Source organism: Leptonotus elevatus, chromosome 20 (assembly GCF_054856555.1).
Source record: "Leptonotus elevatus isolate MCC_2025b chromosome 20, RoL_Lele_1.0, whole genome shotgun sequence".
Lineage (NCBI taxonomy): Eukaryota > Metazoa > Chordata > Actinopteri > Syngnathiformes > Syngnathidae > Leptonotus > Leptonotus elevatus.
The window spans coordinates 7,176,732-7,191,100 of NC_141258.1; the positions used below are offsets into that span (position 1 = coordinate 7,176,732).

A 14,369-nucleotide genomic window follows, 5' to 3' on the forward strand; every position below is an offset into this window, starting at 1 on the left:
AGAGAAAGAATGCAGGTTTAGGAAGAACCTTGATTGGTTGTAAACTTTTAATGAGACAAAACAATAAATAAGAACAAATAAATACCAAGCAACGCCTTCAACCACCTTCATTTCCACTAAATGTGCTTTGAAAGCATGGGAGGGGTTATATGGAAATGAAATGTGAAGAGATCCCGTTTTTCTTTTTGTGCCTCATTTAAATGAATATCTGCGTGGCCTTTCATGAGATGTAAATTGTTCAGTCAGCTTCCCACCCAGAGAAGTAACAAACTAAACAGACAGAGGGTGGTTCTCAAAACATAATTACACTGTATGTATTTAAAAAGAAAAAGAGTTGAATTTGCAGTTGGGGAAATGAAGGTGCAACAGTGGTTCATTGGTGCGAGCGGTTGAGCTCCATTTTTGCCAACAGCACACATTGGTCAAACCTGTGTTTGTGCACACTACACGCCCTTCGTGGAGGAAACTTTCTTTTTGCGAGCAGCCAACATCTCGTAGAACGGGTCCTTGCTAATGGCGGCTCTGCAAGAGACATGTGGAGGACAACATTTTAGAATTGGGTTAAAACATAAACATTTCATAATCAAAGCGATTATGTATGGAAGCGTGATCAAAATTAAATATACAATCTTTCTAAGTTCTACGTCACATAAATCACATTCTACTTTCTGTCAGGTGTGTGTGCCATCCGTTTTGGCTTCAGTTGCCAAATATGGTATATAAATGGCTACCAGAATTTAATATGGAATCTTCCTAGGCTCCATTCTCCACAAACATGAATCACATGGTTCTACTGCCTCATCGTGGGACAAGTAGTTTAATGTTAGCTCCAGTGACCTTCCATACACAATATAAATGTCTATTAAGAGTTTAAAAATGGGGGTCCATGGCTCATAGTCACATGATTCTACTGTGTTTCCTTGCCCGATGAAGAACTACGTAATAGCTGCAGTACATTCAGCACAATTACAAAAACACAGCAAATAAGACTCACTTCATGCTGTTGATCCACTCGTCTTTCTCCTCTGCGGTGGGGGCGGAGATTCTGTAAAAAGTGTGGTTGCCCTCCACGACGCGGCCGTCCGCCTCTGTCTTGCAGGCCTTGATCACCTGATCTCTGTGGTCCGGGATGAAGAGCTCGAAGCAGTTCTTGGGAACGAGACGAGGATAAAGAGCGCCAGTGAGCCGTTTGAAAACCACATCCGGCGCGAAAAGTTAAAAGAGTTTACCGGCTTCTTTGAGTCATCGACTTCGCGGATGCTCAGATTTTCCAGGGGAATGATCCCTCTGGGTTCTTTGTCCTTTGCGGGGAAAATACATTTCATAATTACAGTACTTAATGGCTCAAAATATTCTTGAGGCTTCTACTTACTGTTGTGTACTCAAAATAATAAAGGCAGTTATCCGTGAGGATGAACCAGCGCCTTTTCCAGGTCTTTACCCGTCCACCTGTAGGCAAAAAACAAGTTAGCTGTCAGGATCCTTGATGGCAACTTTTGCTGTTAAAGCAGGTAAAAAAAAAAAGAAGAAAAGATTTGGTTGCAGTGATCAGAAAGAAGCCAGCGTTTGTCAGATTAAAAAGCACAGCATGGGAGAAGAGGCGTGACATGGTTTGCGTTCTAGCGCGTGAGCTCAAAGCTAATGTGCACAGAGCGGTGAGAGGAGGCGAAGCGGTCGGTGCATTGAAGCCGAGTTGGACGGTACTTACCTCCTGGTTTCAGAAAACAGAAAACAGAAGAAGAAGAAAACAGTTAACAAATACACACACTGACGTTCACATTGATTACATCAACGAATGAGCGCGCTCTCTTGGGAGAAGCCACTAGGAGGCGCTCTTGGCAAACACGTACCTAGTTTGAGCAGCCAGCCTTCTCGGTCTGGATTGAAAAAAGTGTGCGTGAGGTCGTTGCCGTCATCTTCGGGGATTTTAAAGGGCTCGTTCTTGATGCTTTCAAATAGGTTCTACACACACACAGAGTCAGACAATGGATCACGCGCAGGCTCATCAACATTTGACAGTTATTCATGATAGAAAAAGACTAGTAAAAATTATACACATTTAAAAAAAAAAAATCCATAGGGTTGGACGACTTCGTTAATCGATGTCATCTCTTGATACTTTTTTCAGTTGTCAACTCTGTCCGTGCTTTTGCTTGCTTACTTTTCAGTTGCAGTGACCCCACCCCCCGACACAGTAAGCAAACCTGCAGTCGTGTTAACTCCCGACTGTCTGTGATACCATGAAGGTGTACGAGTCTAATGGATGAACGAATCTGGGGTGGCGTGACTGGAAGGAGGATGAAGGCTTGAGCCAAATATTGGTTGCTGGCGACATTAAACGCTCGTTTTCAGATTCAAGAGGTTATCGGTCGACCATCGCTTGTCATCATTTCGTCAAAGCCGCCGCTACACGTTATTATTGGTCTTTTCACTATTACAGGAGAGCGTTTGTTGGATTTGAGAATTTTAAGCCTAGCGTCAGCAGTTGGCATTTTTAGATGGGCGTTTATAACATTTGTATTTTTGTCATATTTGCGGTTAGACTTGCCTATTTTGAAAGCGACTGTGCCAGTTTGCCACGTTGCCCGGCCATCTCTTGATGTCAGGGCGGCATCCGTGTTGTTAATGCCAAAACACGTGATTGGTGATTAATCAACGTCAAGCTATAACCATCATTAAGCAGTGGTGAGGTCCATCTGTCATCAACTCGGTCCACCAAGCCCTACTGTGTAGAACAATGCAATTATGTGATTGCTACTTTTCTCAGTTTACTGGAACATTTAATGTACTAGCTAATAATAAATGCGAGTACTTCCCTGTACAGTTTTTCTTCGTGACAACAGCTATCTTGCGCAATAGAAATAAAAAAAATTACGGAAGTTTAGGTAAAGGAAATGTTCTCACTCGGAGAAGCTCGTCTGGCAGATCCCCACCGTCGTTAATGCCTCGATTCATGGCAGTAAATCTCTGAACGGAGGGCTTGTCCTTCACGTTGGGGTTGTGCAAACTGGTGTTTAGCATGATGACGGCGAAGGACAACACATAACACGTGTCTGTGGAAATAAACTCATTACGACTGGAGTCCTGCCAACAGAATTCTGCAGCTCATTGTTGCCCACTCACCTGTGCTTTGAAACACGCCGGGATTGCAGCGGCAGTAGCGCTGGGCGAAGGCCTCCATCATGCGGTCGATCTTCTGGGCTTCGCCGGGAAGACGGAAGCTCCACAGGAACTGCCGTAGGGCCTGGACCAGGTTCAGGTCCGAGAACTCGTGCAGCTGCAGGAAGGCGTGCAGTACCTCGATGTTGAAGTCGTCTCTGCAAAACACACACGAACATTTGGCCAACTTTGTGATATTACAAAATAACACATTTAGTCTTGGAATACTAACTTTAATCAGATGACTCGCTACTCAAAATAGCAGCCATTATTTGAGGAATGCGTAACCGGCATGACTGGGTACAAAAGGGTATACTTTGTGCTTAAGATGATCCTTTTGGGAGAATTCCCTGTGAGGGAGCGCCTGGAAAAACACTGACCTCTCTCCGAGGTAATCGCCGATGGCCGTCTTGTTAAGGCCCTCGCCCTTGTAGAGGAAGCGTGCGATGTCATCGCTGGTGTTTTTCAGCAACGAGCAGTCAATCAGGAATTGGATTCCCTTGAGACAACATGTCGCAAATGCATACATTCGTGATTAAGCATAGCAGTTTTACAAGCACATTAATAAAAGCGTTATCTTCAAACGAAGAAAGGAAGACGTTTTTTTTTGGTGGGCGGGGGAGTGTATTTCTCTCACTTTTTTGGGGTCCATGTTGAACTTCTTCCGACCCATAGCCATCTGTTTATTCCTCTGCATGCTTTTCCTGATGACCCAGAAAATAACATTAGCTACAAAAACCTCATTAAGTACACAGCATCCCTGGTTCAGATATGTTCCTACAGAGAACCCAAATTAGTACACAATTCAGAACACCATAATACTAGAACTCCTCATTTAACACAAATAAATACTTTTCAAATAACCAGCCAGGGTTTTGGCGACATCTTAAGGCATCTTAGGGCATTACAGCAGTGAGTTTGTCAGTGAATAGCTGGGGATGGGTTGTACAGAAAAAAATGAGAATAGGTGAATTTGAATATAGAACTGCAAACAGTTCACTGTAAACAACCTAATGAGTAGTAACTGAGAACGCCATTGAAATCTTAATGCCTTTAAAACGAGGACCCCATTTGATTTTAGTATAGTTCTGGATAAAGTTGTGGTAAAGTCTATTCCAGATTCAAAAGGGCCTCTTCCATGAATCAGCCATTAGCCTGCTGACAAATAAACAGACAAAATGGTGCCTTGAATTTTGGGGGATCACCTTTCATAGTCTTGCTGAGAGTCTGTACTCGCATGCAAAAATGTTTCTCAAAAGACTTCTTACCTTTCTTCAGTCAGTCCCAGGTTATCAATCTCGCTGGTGACCTCTGCTATCTCATTCTTCAGCCTCTAAGAACACAAATAAAAATAAAAATGAAAATATAGATGAGTGAAAGCCTACAACTCTCTCCCTCTGTCTCTCTGTCCCCACAAATCTTCTGTGAGAGCCGGAGCACCTGTTCTCGGGTCAGCCTGGCGACCTTGCTTCCCCTCTCCGCTGTCCTCAAACCCTGACCCACATTCACTAGCCTGCTCGGCCAACTCCCCCCACTGCCCCCCCTGACACTTGGCCCAGACTGACAGCAAGAAAAAATTGGAGACGAAAGGAGTAGAAAAGATAACAAAAAATGGGACAAAGAATGTGTCTCTCTGATTAGAAAAATGCCCAGACACAATCCTCATCCCGAGTAAATAAGTCCAGTCTGGACTCCTCCACATGCGTCTCCATGGTTACAGCCGCCACCCCCTTCCTCCTCTTTATAAAGCAACGGCGTCCCGTGTCTCCATTACTGGAATATTTGACGGCCCATTGCTCATTTGTCCTGAGGGCAAGGGGCACTTAAAGCAGACAAGTGAGGTTCGAGAGACACCAAGAAACATGTCAATTGGAGGTGAATTTTTTTTGTTTTTTCTTCTTTTCTGTAGTGCCTCATACTGATCTATTTCATTTTACATTATATCCTCTGGGGGAAAGTAACAGGTTCAAACGATACTATTCCTGTAATTATCCGGTCTGTGTGTAACATCAAGTTTAGCAGAAAACTGAGATTCAACGGTCGTTTTGCCACGAGGTTGACAGCAGAGATCCAACGTGACACTGTGGGCATGTGCATCTGTGTTTGTGTTTACTTGGATGTCCTGCAGTAGCTCCTGTTTTCTGCGGCGGATGCTCTCCAGCTCCTGTCTCTCCTCTGGACTGAGGTCATCGGGCACTGAGGGCCAACAAGAACGTGTAAATACAACAAACTGACAAGGAGATTGGTCTGTGTCGCTATGGCAACAACATGTTTGTATGCATTATGACCCCCACCCACATCCGACCAAGACAAGACACACGCGCGCCCTTAAGTTCCAAATTTCCAACATATTCCAAATTCATACAATAGAAAACAAACACTGCCGTTATCTCGTAAGATTAACCCCGAAGACACAACATGACTAGGTTCAAATTAGCTCCATCTTGATTGTGCATGTGGCACTTTGATCCTGCGTTGGCATTCAATCCCGTCACTAGAATGATTATAACAGTTTTGCCTTGTGATCCAGAGGTCCACACTTGGCTAAATGAATGTGGCATTACATCCCTTCTAAAAAAGGACAAACACACGCACGCCAGCTCCCAGACAGAGGCATTTATCCAGACGACAGTTGCGCTTATTATAACCCAGCACAAGAATAACAACACGCCATTGTGAGCAGAAAACAGGGCTAACTCTTGATTGACATCATCACATTTAAAATAGCATCCCAAGTTATAACACACATACAGACAGCAGCAACAGGGAGGGAGTCTGGAGGCCACTAAGTGTGTGTTTGTGTTTTTTTTTGCGAGTAACGAGACTCCTCGTCATAGCGGCCGGCTGCTCGGAATGTGTGACATATGCGCGCTTCACAATGCACAAAATCAAGTTGACAAATGTTTAGCACTTAAGTTGCTATGAAAAGTAACGCCAACCTATCACGCGTCACGCTGCTTCTTACCTGTAAAGAGGATATTTACATAAAAACTCAATAATCCAATCCGATCCACCTATTTTAACTTTAGAGTTGATCAGTCCACATATTTGGCCTTCAGTCCCCTTTTTGTTAGCGTTACAAAGATGATGTCTAGTTAGAACTCCAGTTCAGCCTGTGACCGATGTGCGACTGCCAGAGAGGGGTGAGACCCTTTAACATCCCCCTCCCCCGATACCTCCCCTCCCTCTTTTATCTCCTCCCTCACTGTGTAACCTTAAGAGTTGGGCATCATGAGCGGAAACTGGAATTGGATTCATTTAAACATTCGTGTAGCTGCTCATATAGCAATAATGGATTTCACCGTTCAGGAGGCAGTTTGCCGCTTAAACCGGTTGCAAAAGAAAGAGGAAGTACAGTCTATGGTGTTCTAACAAAATGATATGCAAATAATGAGTGAGGTTTGAAGTACAGAAAGACCTTGTTAAAAGTAAAAAAGTCAATATTGCTCGAGCTGCAGCACGAACTGGTGTAAAATGAATGGAGAGGAATGGTGAGGTTCCCCAGGCTAGCGAGTTAGTGGGTCAAACTGTACTCGGTCAATTTTAGCACTGGTTATAATAGTTTGGTATTTTTCTGTATAGCGCGTTTTTATTTCATTTTCAGCTTCTTCTTTTTTTAGTTCGTTTTAATTAGTCGTCAGAGCCGTTTTTCTGTTTTGTTTTTATTTACCAAAATGTTTTATTTTAGTTTAGTTTTAGTATTAGTTTTTTGTGTGGTGTATTTCTTGTATACAAGATTTAAAAAAACACACATTAAGTGCTATGGAGTAAAAATTCAACTGAAACACATACAAATATTTTTAGAACAACCATCCACATGTCAAACACAGCTACTGTTAAAAAGTCCACAAACTAAGCAGGAAAATGTACCTACAAATTTATTTTCAGCACGTGTGAAGACGCCCTTCACGAAATGTGCCCAAACAAAACACAATTCCTGTTCCAAAATGCTTAAGAGGAATTGAAGCAGTTTATTCCTCAACTCTTCAACGTTACCAGCTGATGCACAGTTTTAGCTTTGCACAAGAGGCAGGTGCGTTGTCCCCACTCAGCCATTTTCCTGAATTGAGTAGGCGTGAAGTAACCATAAAGTGGGCAGGTACTTGAACAATGAGTCACAAATCTATGTCACAATAGCGCCAAATTCAAGTTTCTACTAGCGTTTGTTTTTCAAAGGATATTGTATGCAAACGCCAAACCGCAATTAGACGTCAAATTTAAACCATGTTAGGGATAATACAACTGGGGGAAAAATCTTTTGATTGCATGGAATCATGGAGCTTTGAAATTTAGCTCTGAGCCTCAAAGTCGAATAAAGATCCTGGACAGACAAAATGTTATTGTGGTCATAACAGGCCAACAGCCGCAAATTTAACTTGCGCCACCCCAACCTTACCCTACTAGGACCGTCAGAGGCAGCTGACCAGGGACCCGAGGCCAAGCGGGTTTATTTGGGAAGAAAAGAAAATGATGCGTTTGGTCGTCTCGCTTCACTCATAAAGCGAGGATTGTCCCTCTCCACGGCAGCTGGCCCCAAGGCTAACCAGCTCGACGCGGCGTGATATAATCCAGTGGTTACGGTAAACTCCCCACGGAGACTGGGAGGCATTCATCACCAGAAAGTCCAATGTGTTCAACAGAGAAAACGAATGAGGAATGAACTGGAGTTGTTGTTGTTGGATGCAGGACATACGCCACAGACTATATAAACTGAAGGAAGACGCAACATCACAGACATTTGCAAAAAAATTAAAAACTGTTCTTTCCTGTATACTGAACAATAGGGATATTATTGCGACTGGTACACTTTTAAAAAACAAACATTTCCTTTCCTGTTTGAAACCAAAGGGGCTGCAACCAATTCTGTTAAGCCTGTGTGTTGTTTTGATGCTTATTTCTTTTTTTATTTTGCACCATTTTTTTTTTTTTTTAAACACCAATCTTAAATGGTTTAACACACAAATTGATGGGAGTGACAGTATAAATATTAGGAAGACACAACAACAAAAATAATATTACTCTTTAGTTGCATAATGAACATTATGTTTATTATTGTGGCTGGTGAACAAACATTTCCTAACATTTTGAAAACAACAGACATTCACTCATTTTATTAACTAAATAACATCAGGCTTATTTACATTGTGCACTATAGATAATATATTTTTTTAAGACATAAACCGGACTGGATTAACACATGCATTGCTTAGGTATGGTCAGAAAAGTATCAATATTAGCCACTTCCTCGAGTTAATAGCTGGACCAACATCGATAGACAAACTTAACATACACATTCACTAAACGTCACACAAGGTCCTGATGTTTAAAATATCCTTTAACGACGTCAAAAACAAAACAAAAACAAAAGTCTTAAAAGTGAATGCTTTGGTTTATAGGGCTAATAAATGAGTACGGAACATCATCAAGTGTGGCCCCGGTCCAAGTTGACTAATAATGGCTCGCTTGTGTGGCCATAAAGAGCTTTTATTGACACAGTAGGAGACGAGTTACCTACTTATTAACTTAAATAAAACGCGAATGATGCGCTTACTGGTGTATTCAGAATTACATCCCGTTAGCTGCTAATTAGCCCAACTCGCTGAGCTAACTTAGTTAGCTTCGCTCAAATTAAAAGGACCCCCAAGGTAACTTACCAACGCCGTCTTCCGACTTTAAAACCATGTTCACGTCGCTGTTCAACGGCCCGCAGGTGAAACACTGCCCAAATGGAGCAAGAATATTTACAACTTTGAGTAACTTTAAAGGTTAAAATAGGGTTTTATGGTTGCGTTCGGATGGGGTGAAAAAAATGACAACTGTGTCCATCAGGGAAAGCAGCCGGTGTCGGGACTCGGGGGTGTGGGCGTGACTGCAGCTGAGGCAACCAATCAGAAAGCGGCTGGTATCTAATCTCCATATCTGACTGGAGGAGAGAAATCTTACATAAACAGTTGAACAAATAAAAACAACAAATTATCTATCTGATAGATAGATAGATAGATAGATAGATAGATAGATAGATAGATAGATAGATAGATAGATAGATAGATAGATAGATAGATAGATAGATAGATAGATAGATATAATGTTCCTTTAAAGTGGATGTCAACCCCCCCAATTTTCAATAATAATATGTTAAATGTGCCCCCACTAGTCTAAACGCGACATTCTACTAATATTGGGTTTATGGAATATGTGTTAAGCAGCAAAATTATTATTATTTTATCCATCTCAGGTGGCGGCCATTTTGCCACTTGCTGTCGATTAGGACCAATCACAGCTTACCCGTTTTCTGAAGCTGTGATTGGCCGTTATCTGAGCCCTGAGCAACAGTGTTGTCATTTTCAGTCGCGATCAAGGGGCAAAATGGCCGCCACCACAGATAGATAAAAACGGGTGGATTTTGCTGCTTAATTCATATTCCACAAAGGCAATATTAACCAGAATGCCATGTTTAGACGAGTGGGGTTGCATAGAACATATGATTGTAAAAATAAAATAAAAATACATTACCAATTTTTTAATTAATTACTTTTAGTGGGCATATTATGAAGAATTTAATTTGTAATTTACATGTAGATGGATAAGTGATGTGCTTGCCCACCCTTTAAAGTGAAATTAAACGGTCTATAAATATTTCATTGTTTGTCTATTTTGGAACGTACGAGCTAATTAACATAATTACCCCCCACAAGTTCTTCAGTCGATGACATGATCATCTTAACTGACGGAGAGCAAAAGAACCACTTTGACACGAGCGTGTCAAAGCCAAAAAGTAAGCAGAGCTGCAATGTTAGCACAGATTATCTTTAGCTAACACTGCTACGAGCATAATCTTCTGATAAGTAATGTTATAATAATGTTGTCCATGCAGGTGGAGAGGAGTTGTGTTTGGCGATGTCATGCGGAACATACACAGTGGTTTAGTGATGAAATGCCGCATTTATGAATAATAACGTAGTTGAATCTCTATGGACATTGGGTATAAACTTAAATTAGACGGCAGTGGCTTTGCTTTTTTTGTAGAATATTTTTAACTCCTATACAAGCAATGTCAACTTTATGCTTATGTTTCTATTATTTTTCATTCCTCGTGCGTGCTAAACAAGATCACTGAAGTAAAAATAAATCCCTTTCAGCAACAATGAAAAAATAAATCATTTCAAAGTCGTTTTCTGTGGCGGATGCAGCTGCCGAATTGGACGTGATTGGATGGTTTGCTGGGAAGCAAAGAAGCCAAAGATCATTGCAGCTGTGCACTTTAATCAGCCATTTTGGACACACTAACAACAGGATATGCTGAGGATGGGTAAAAGGAAGAGCTCAGGAACTCTTTAACGGCCCTTTTCCTGAATCAGATAATCAACATGGCTACCAAAAAAAATAAAAAATAAAAATTGCGATTACATACAAATCTAACCTCCGAGTGGAGCAAACTTTTGTTGATTTTTACAGCGCAGTAAATCAAACGAGACCGAATGACAAATCTGCACACAATCCAGGTCCACTAGAACTCTTCTTGCCCTTGTGTGTCCCAAATGGACTTTGAATGAGGTGAAATGACACGCAGGCGATCAGGGCGAGATGATATCGCTCGGGGGACCCACTTGAGAGGAGGATCCAATCTGGGCCCGAGAGGGCGACGAGCGTGCGTCACGCTCTCGAATCGAGCCCACCATCTCGCGCACGCAGCTTTTTGCCTGACTCATGCGTGCGTGCGTGCGTGCGTGCGTGCATGCGTGTGTACACCAAAATGCCAGATAAATAAATGAAATAAAACGCAGCATGGCACGCACACGCACTCTCAGAAGTCTCCACGGCAACGGCCGCAACATGTTGCACTGATATTTACACGAGGAATGGAGATGTTCAAGTGTTTAAATGACATTTCTAGTCCTTCATTTTCAGTCATGTGGAACTTTCAAGTGGACTTTACATTAGTGTGCCATTGTGATTATGACATTTTGACTACACCAGCATGTGATTGTTATGCCACACTAAGCTTTGAAAATGTGTTGTTTTTTTATACAAATGAGAATGGCCATTTTGACTCGTGAGCATGATCATTTTGATTCACCAGCGTGTGATTGTTATGCCAGATATAAGTTTGAGAATGATTGTTTTGATTCACCAGTTGTGTGATTGTTATGCCACACGTTGTTTTGACTACACCAGCATATTGTTACGCTGCATATAGGTTTGGGAATATTTGTGTTCACATGACGTGTATGATTGTTATGCCATACATGGGTTTGGGAATGATTGCTTTGATTACACCATTGAGAATGATCATTTTTGCTGTAGAAAATGATTTTTGATTTACCAGTGTGCTATGTCACATGTAGCTTTGAGAATGATTGATACTGTAGTGTGTGATTGCTATGCCACATATAGCTCTGAGAGTGATAGTTTTGATTCATCAGTGTGTGTGTGATTGCTATGCCACAGATGGGTTTGAGAAGGCTTTTTTTTTTTAAACTGAGAATTATCATTTTGAGCATAGGCAAAAACAAATATTTACAAGTGTCATTGCCAGGTCACACACAGCTTTGACAATGACGGTTATGATACACTAGTGTTTGCTTGCTATGCCACATGGAGTTTTGAGAATGATAGTTTTGATTCAATAGCATGGAATTGTTATGCCACTCTTTGCTTTGAGATTTTTTTTAACTAATGAGAATGATCATTTTGATTAGTGGGCATTTTGATTCACCAGTGTATGATTGTTATGCCAGACATACTGTAGATTTGAGAATGATTGTTTTGATTCACCAACGTGTGAGTGCTAGGCCCCCACATACTTTTGAGAAAGATTTTTGTATTATTTAACCTTTGTGTTAAATATCGATAATTGTTACTGATTCAAAAATGTATGCTTGCTTTGCCACATAGAATTGAGAAAGATCGTTTTGACTACACCAGCATGAGGGTGTTACACAACACATGGGTTTAAAGGTGATTATTATGACACCGCCAGCATTTTTCACGCCATTTTATGATTGTTTTGACAACACCAGAATGCGATTGACAAGTCACATTTGAAAAATGCTTTAACTCTTGAAAATTGTTTTGATCCACCAAGTTGTGATTGTTATGTCACGCACGCTGAGAAGGATTGTGTTGACTTCACGTGTGTGATTGTTATGCCACGCATAGGTTTAATGACTCACCTAATATGCCACATGCATTCTCAAATACTTATCTTCATGTCAGTCTATTTAGCCCCCTATCCATCTATAAAGTGAATCATCACTGACCTTTAGTAGCAGGAGCAGCAGCAGATTCCAGACCTCGCACCGTCGGACACAAAAACGCCTGAAAACTAGAAGCGCACAATTCGCTGACACTCCCCATAACGCGATGGCTCCTTGGTGGATGACTCCAAAGTGTGTGAGGCTCACAGCACCATCACGATTTGTCTCCATCCACTGACACCAGCACTTTGTGATGGACTCTTACAAAAGAAGCATGATTTTCTTCTTCTTCTTCATCTCACTCTCTCTCCTCCCTCACCACCGCTCACACACTTGACCTGACTCTCAACATACACGCACACACACAGACACCCAATATGACACTCTGAACAGTTGCTCAAGTATTATTGGAAGTGATGGTGACAAATGGGCGTGCACACATGCACACAAACTGTATCTCCCACGCACACACAAATATACATACACGCTTACGCACACACTTACACACACATATAGACACGGCTATTTTCATTTCAGACATGGAGGAATTTACTTGTAAGAATTCGTGCTGCGTCTCGGTCAAAGTATGCATTTATTTTTTTGCTTTGGGTCAATAAAATGTAAAGAATAACAAATAATAAAATAAACGTGTAAAAAATGTTTTTAACAAAAAATAACTAAAGTAAAAAAAAAAAACATACTAAGTTTCTGTGTCATCTTGACGTTCACTTTCCCTTGCACTCCATATTGGTCCAATAATAACTCTCCTTTCCCCTCGAGAGCTGACCTCGTTCTGCTGACCTCTCTCTTTCTCTCACTCTTGAACTTTTCTGCCACCAGACGTTTTACCTATTCCCCTTACAGCTCTGCTTTAAAAACAAAAACAAAAACAATTTCTGTTTATTTGCACAGTTTTCCCTTCCTGCTGCTGTTTGGAAACGAGAATGAGTGTAGGCGGTGAAATGCAAGCAGCCTCGGCCCGGTCATTTGCATGCAGCTACAGACAACAAACCAACATTGTGACTCATTGGGAAAATGAGAGAGGGGGAAGCGAACACTAAGTTAGCATTTTGAGCAAAATCAGCCTAACAGTGTCTCTTTGGAGGAATTCGGAGTTGAAAGACAAGGTCAAAAAACAAGCACAGAGAATCCTCGTCTTCCATTTTGGCTGCAAATCGATCCAATTGAAGAAATTAATAAGACTGTACCAATAAATGAATACAAGCGGTAAAAAAAACAAAAAAATCTCCAGAATGGCAGCGTTTCAGGTTTAAAATACTACATCTTATTTATGCATCAACTTTACTATCAATAATTTTTAGGTACGTATTATTGTTTGATCTTGTGAAACACTCGTGTCACGACTAGCGAGCACAAACCTGACAGTAGATGATGTGACCGAGGATAGCCACGAGAGGGAGACACACCACAGATTTTCCATTTTAAAAGTTTTACATAAAAAAAAAAGAAGCTTTACTGGTTAACTAATACAAAAGTCATGTTTATGTTGAATTTACATTCTGGCTTGGGAAAAAAACATGACACTTTTGACATTAACAAGCGTTTTGAGTGTAAAGATCAGTTAAAGGGGGGAAAGCAGGACGTTTGACCCATTTTGCACGTTTATGAAGCCACAGAGTAAACATCCGAGGTCAAAGTCAAAAGCAGATCAAGCGGCTTGACATGCACAAATTAACAAATGCACAAAAACGCATACTGTCACGTACTCTCACACACACACTCGCACTCACACACTAACATCTATATAAACATACAAACACAAACTACTGTTAAACCCCCCCCCCCCCCCCCCCCAAACAAAACATTCATGTTATAAAGACAAGAATGAACAAAAATGACAAACCTACTCCCTGGGCTGGGCTGCACATTTTTCAAATATTTTCCAACTGGAGTCAAGTAACTCAAGTGATTTGTCTGCTATGTCTTTCACTCTTGCTAGCAGCCTCCCAAACTGAGGCTTAGAAATTTAGAAACAGCACTTAGACGTCAAAT

General features: G+C 41.3%; 1 protein-coding gene across 3 annotated transcripts; it reads right to left on the reverse strand.

The window, feature by feature from the left end:
- Nucleotides 1–33: 33 nt before the first annotated feature.
- LOC147156791 (cytohesin-1-like) lies at nucleotides 34–12,726 on the reverse strand. 3 transcript variants are annotated; one of them, XM_086063696.1, is made up of 12 exons: nucleotides 12,420–12,726; nucleotides 5,273–5,355; nucleotides 4,428–4,492; nucleotides 3,797–3,863; nucleotides 3,540–3,658; nucleotides 3,124–3,317; nucleotides 2,905–3,053; nucleotides 1,850–1,962; nucleotides 1,373–1,451; nucleotides 1,230–1,301; nucleotides 995–1,149; nucleotides 34–522 (listed from the first exon to the last, which is right to left on the reverse strand). In XM_086063696.1, exons 1-12 carry the CDS (start codon nucleotides 12,514–12,516, stop codon nucleotides 444–446), a joined length of 1,272 nt encoding a protein of 423 aa, XP_085919822.1. In that variant the 5' UTR covers nucleotides 12,517–12,726; the 3' UTR covers nucleotides 34–443. The 3 variants fall into 3 exon arrangements, with proteins under 3 accessions (XP_085919822.1, XP_085919823.1, XP_085919824.1); XM_086063697.1 differs by lacking the exon at nucleotides 12,420–12,726 and adding an exon at nucleotides 8,814–9,000; XM_086063698.1 differs by lacking the exon at nucleotides 12,420–12,726 and adding an exon at nucleotides 6,125–6,282.
- Nucleotides 12,727–14,369: the final 1,643 nt, after the last annotated feature.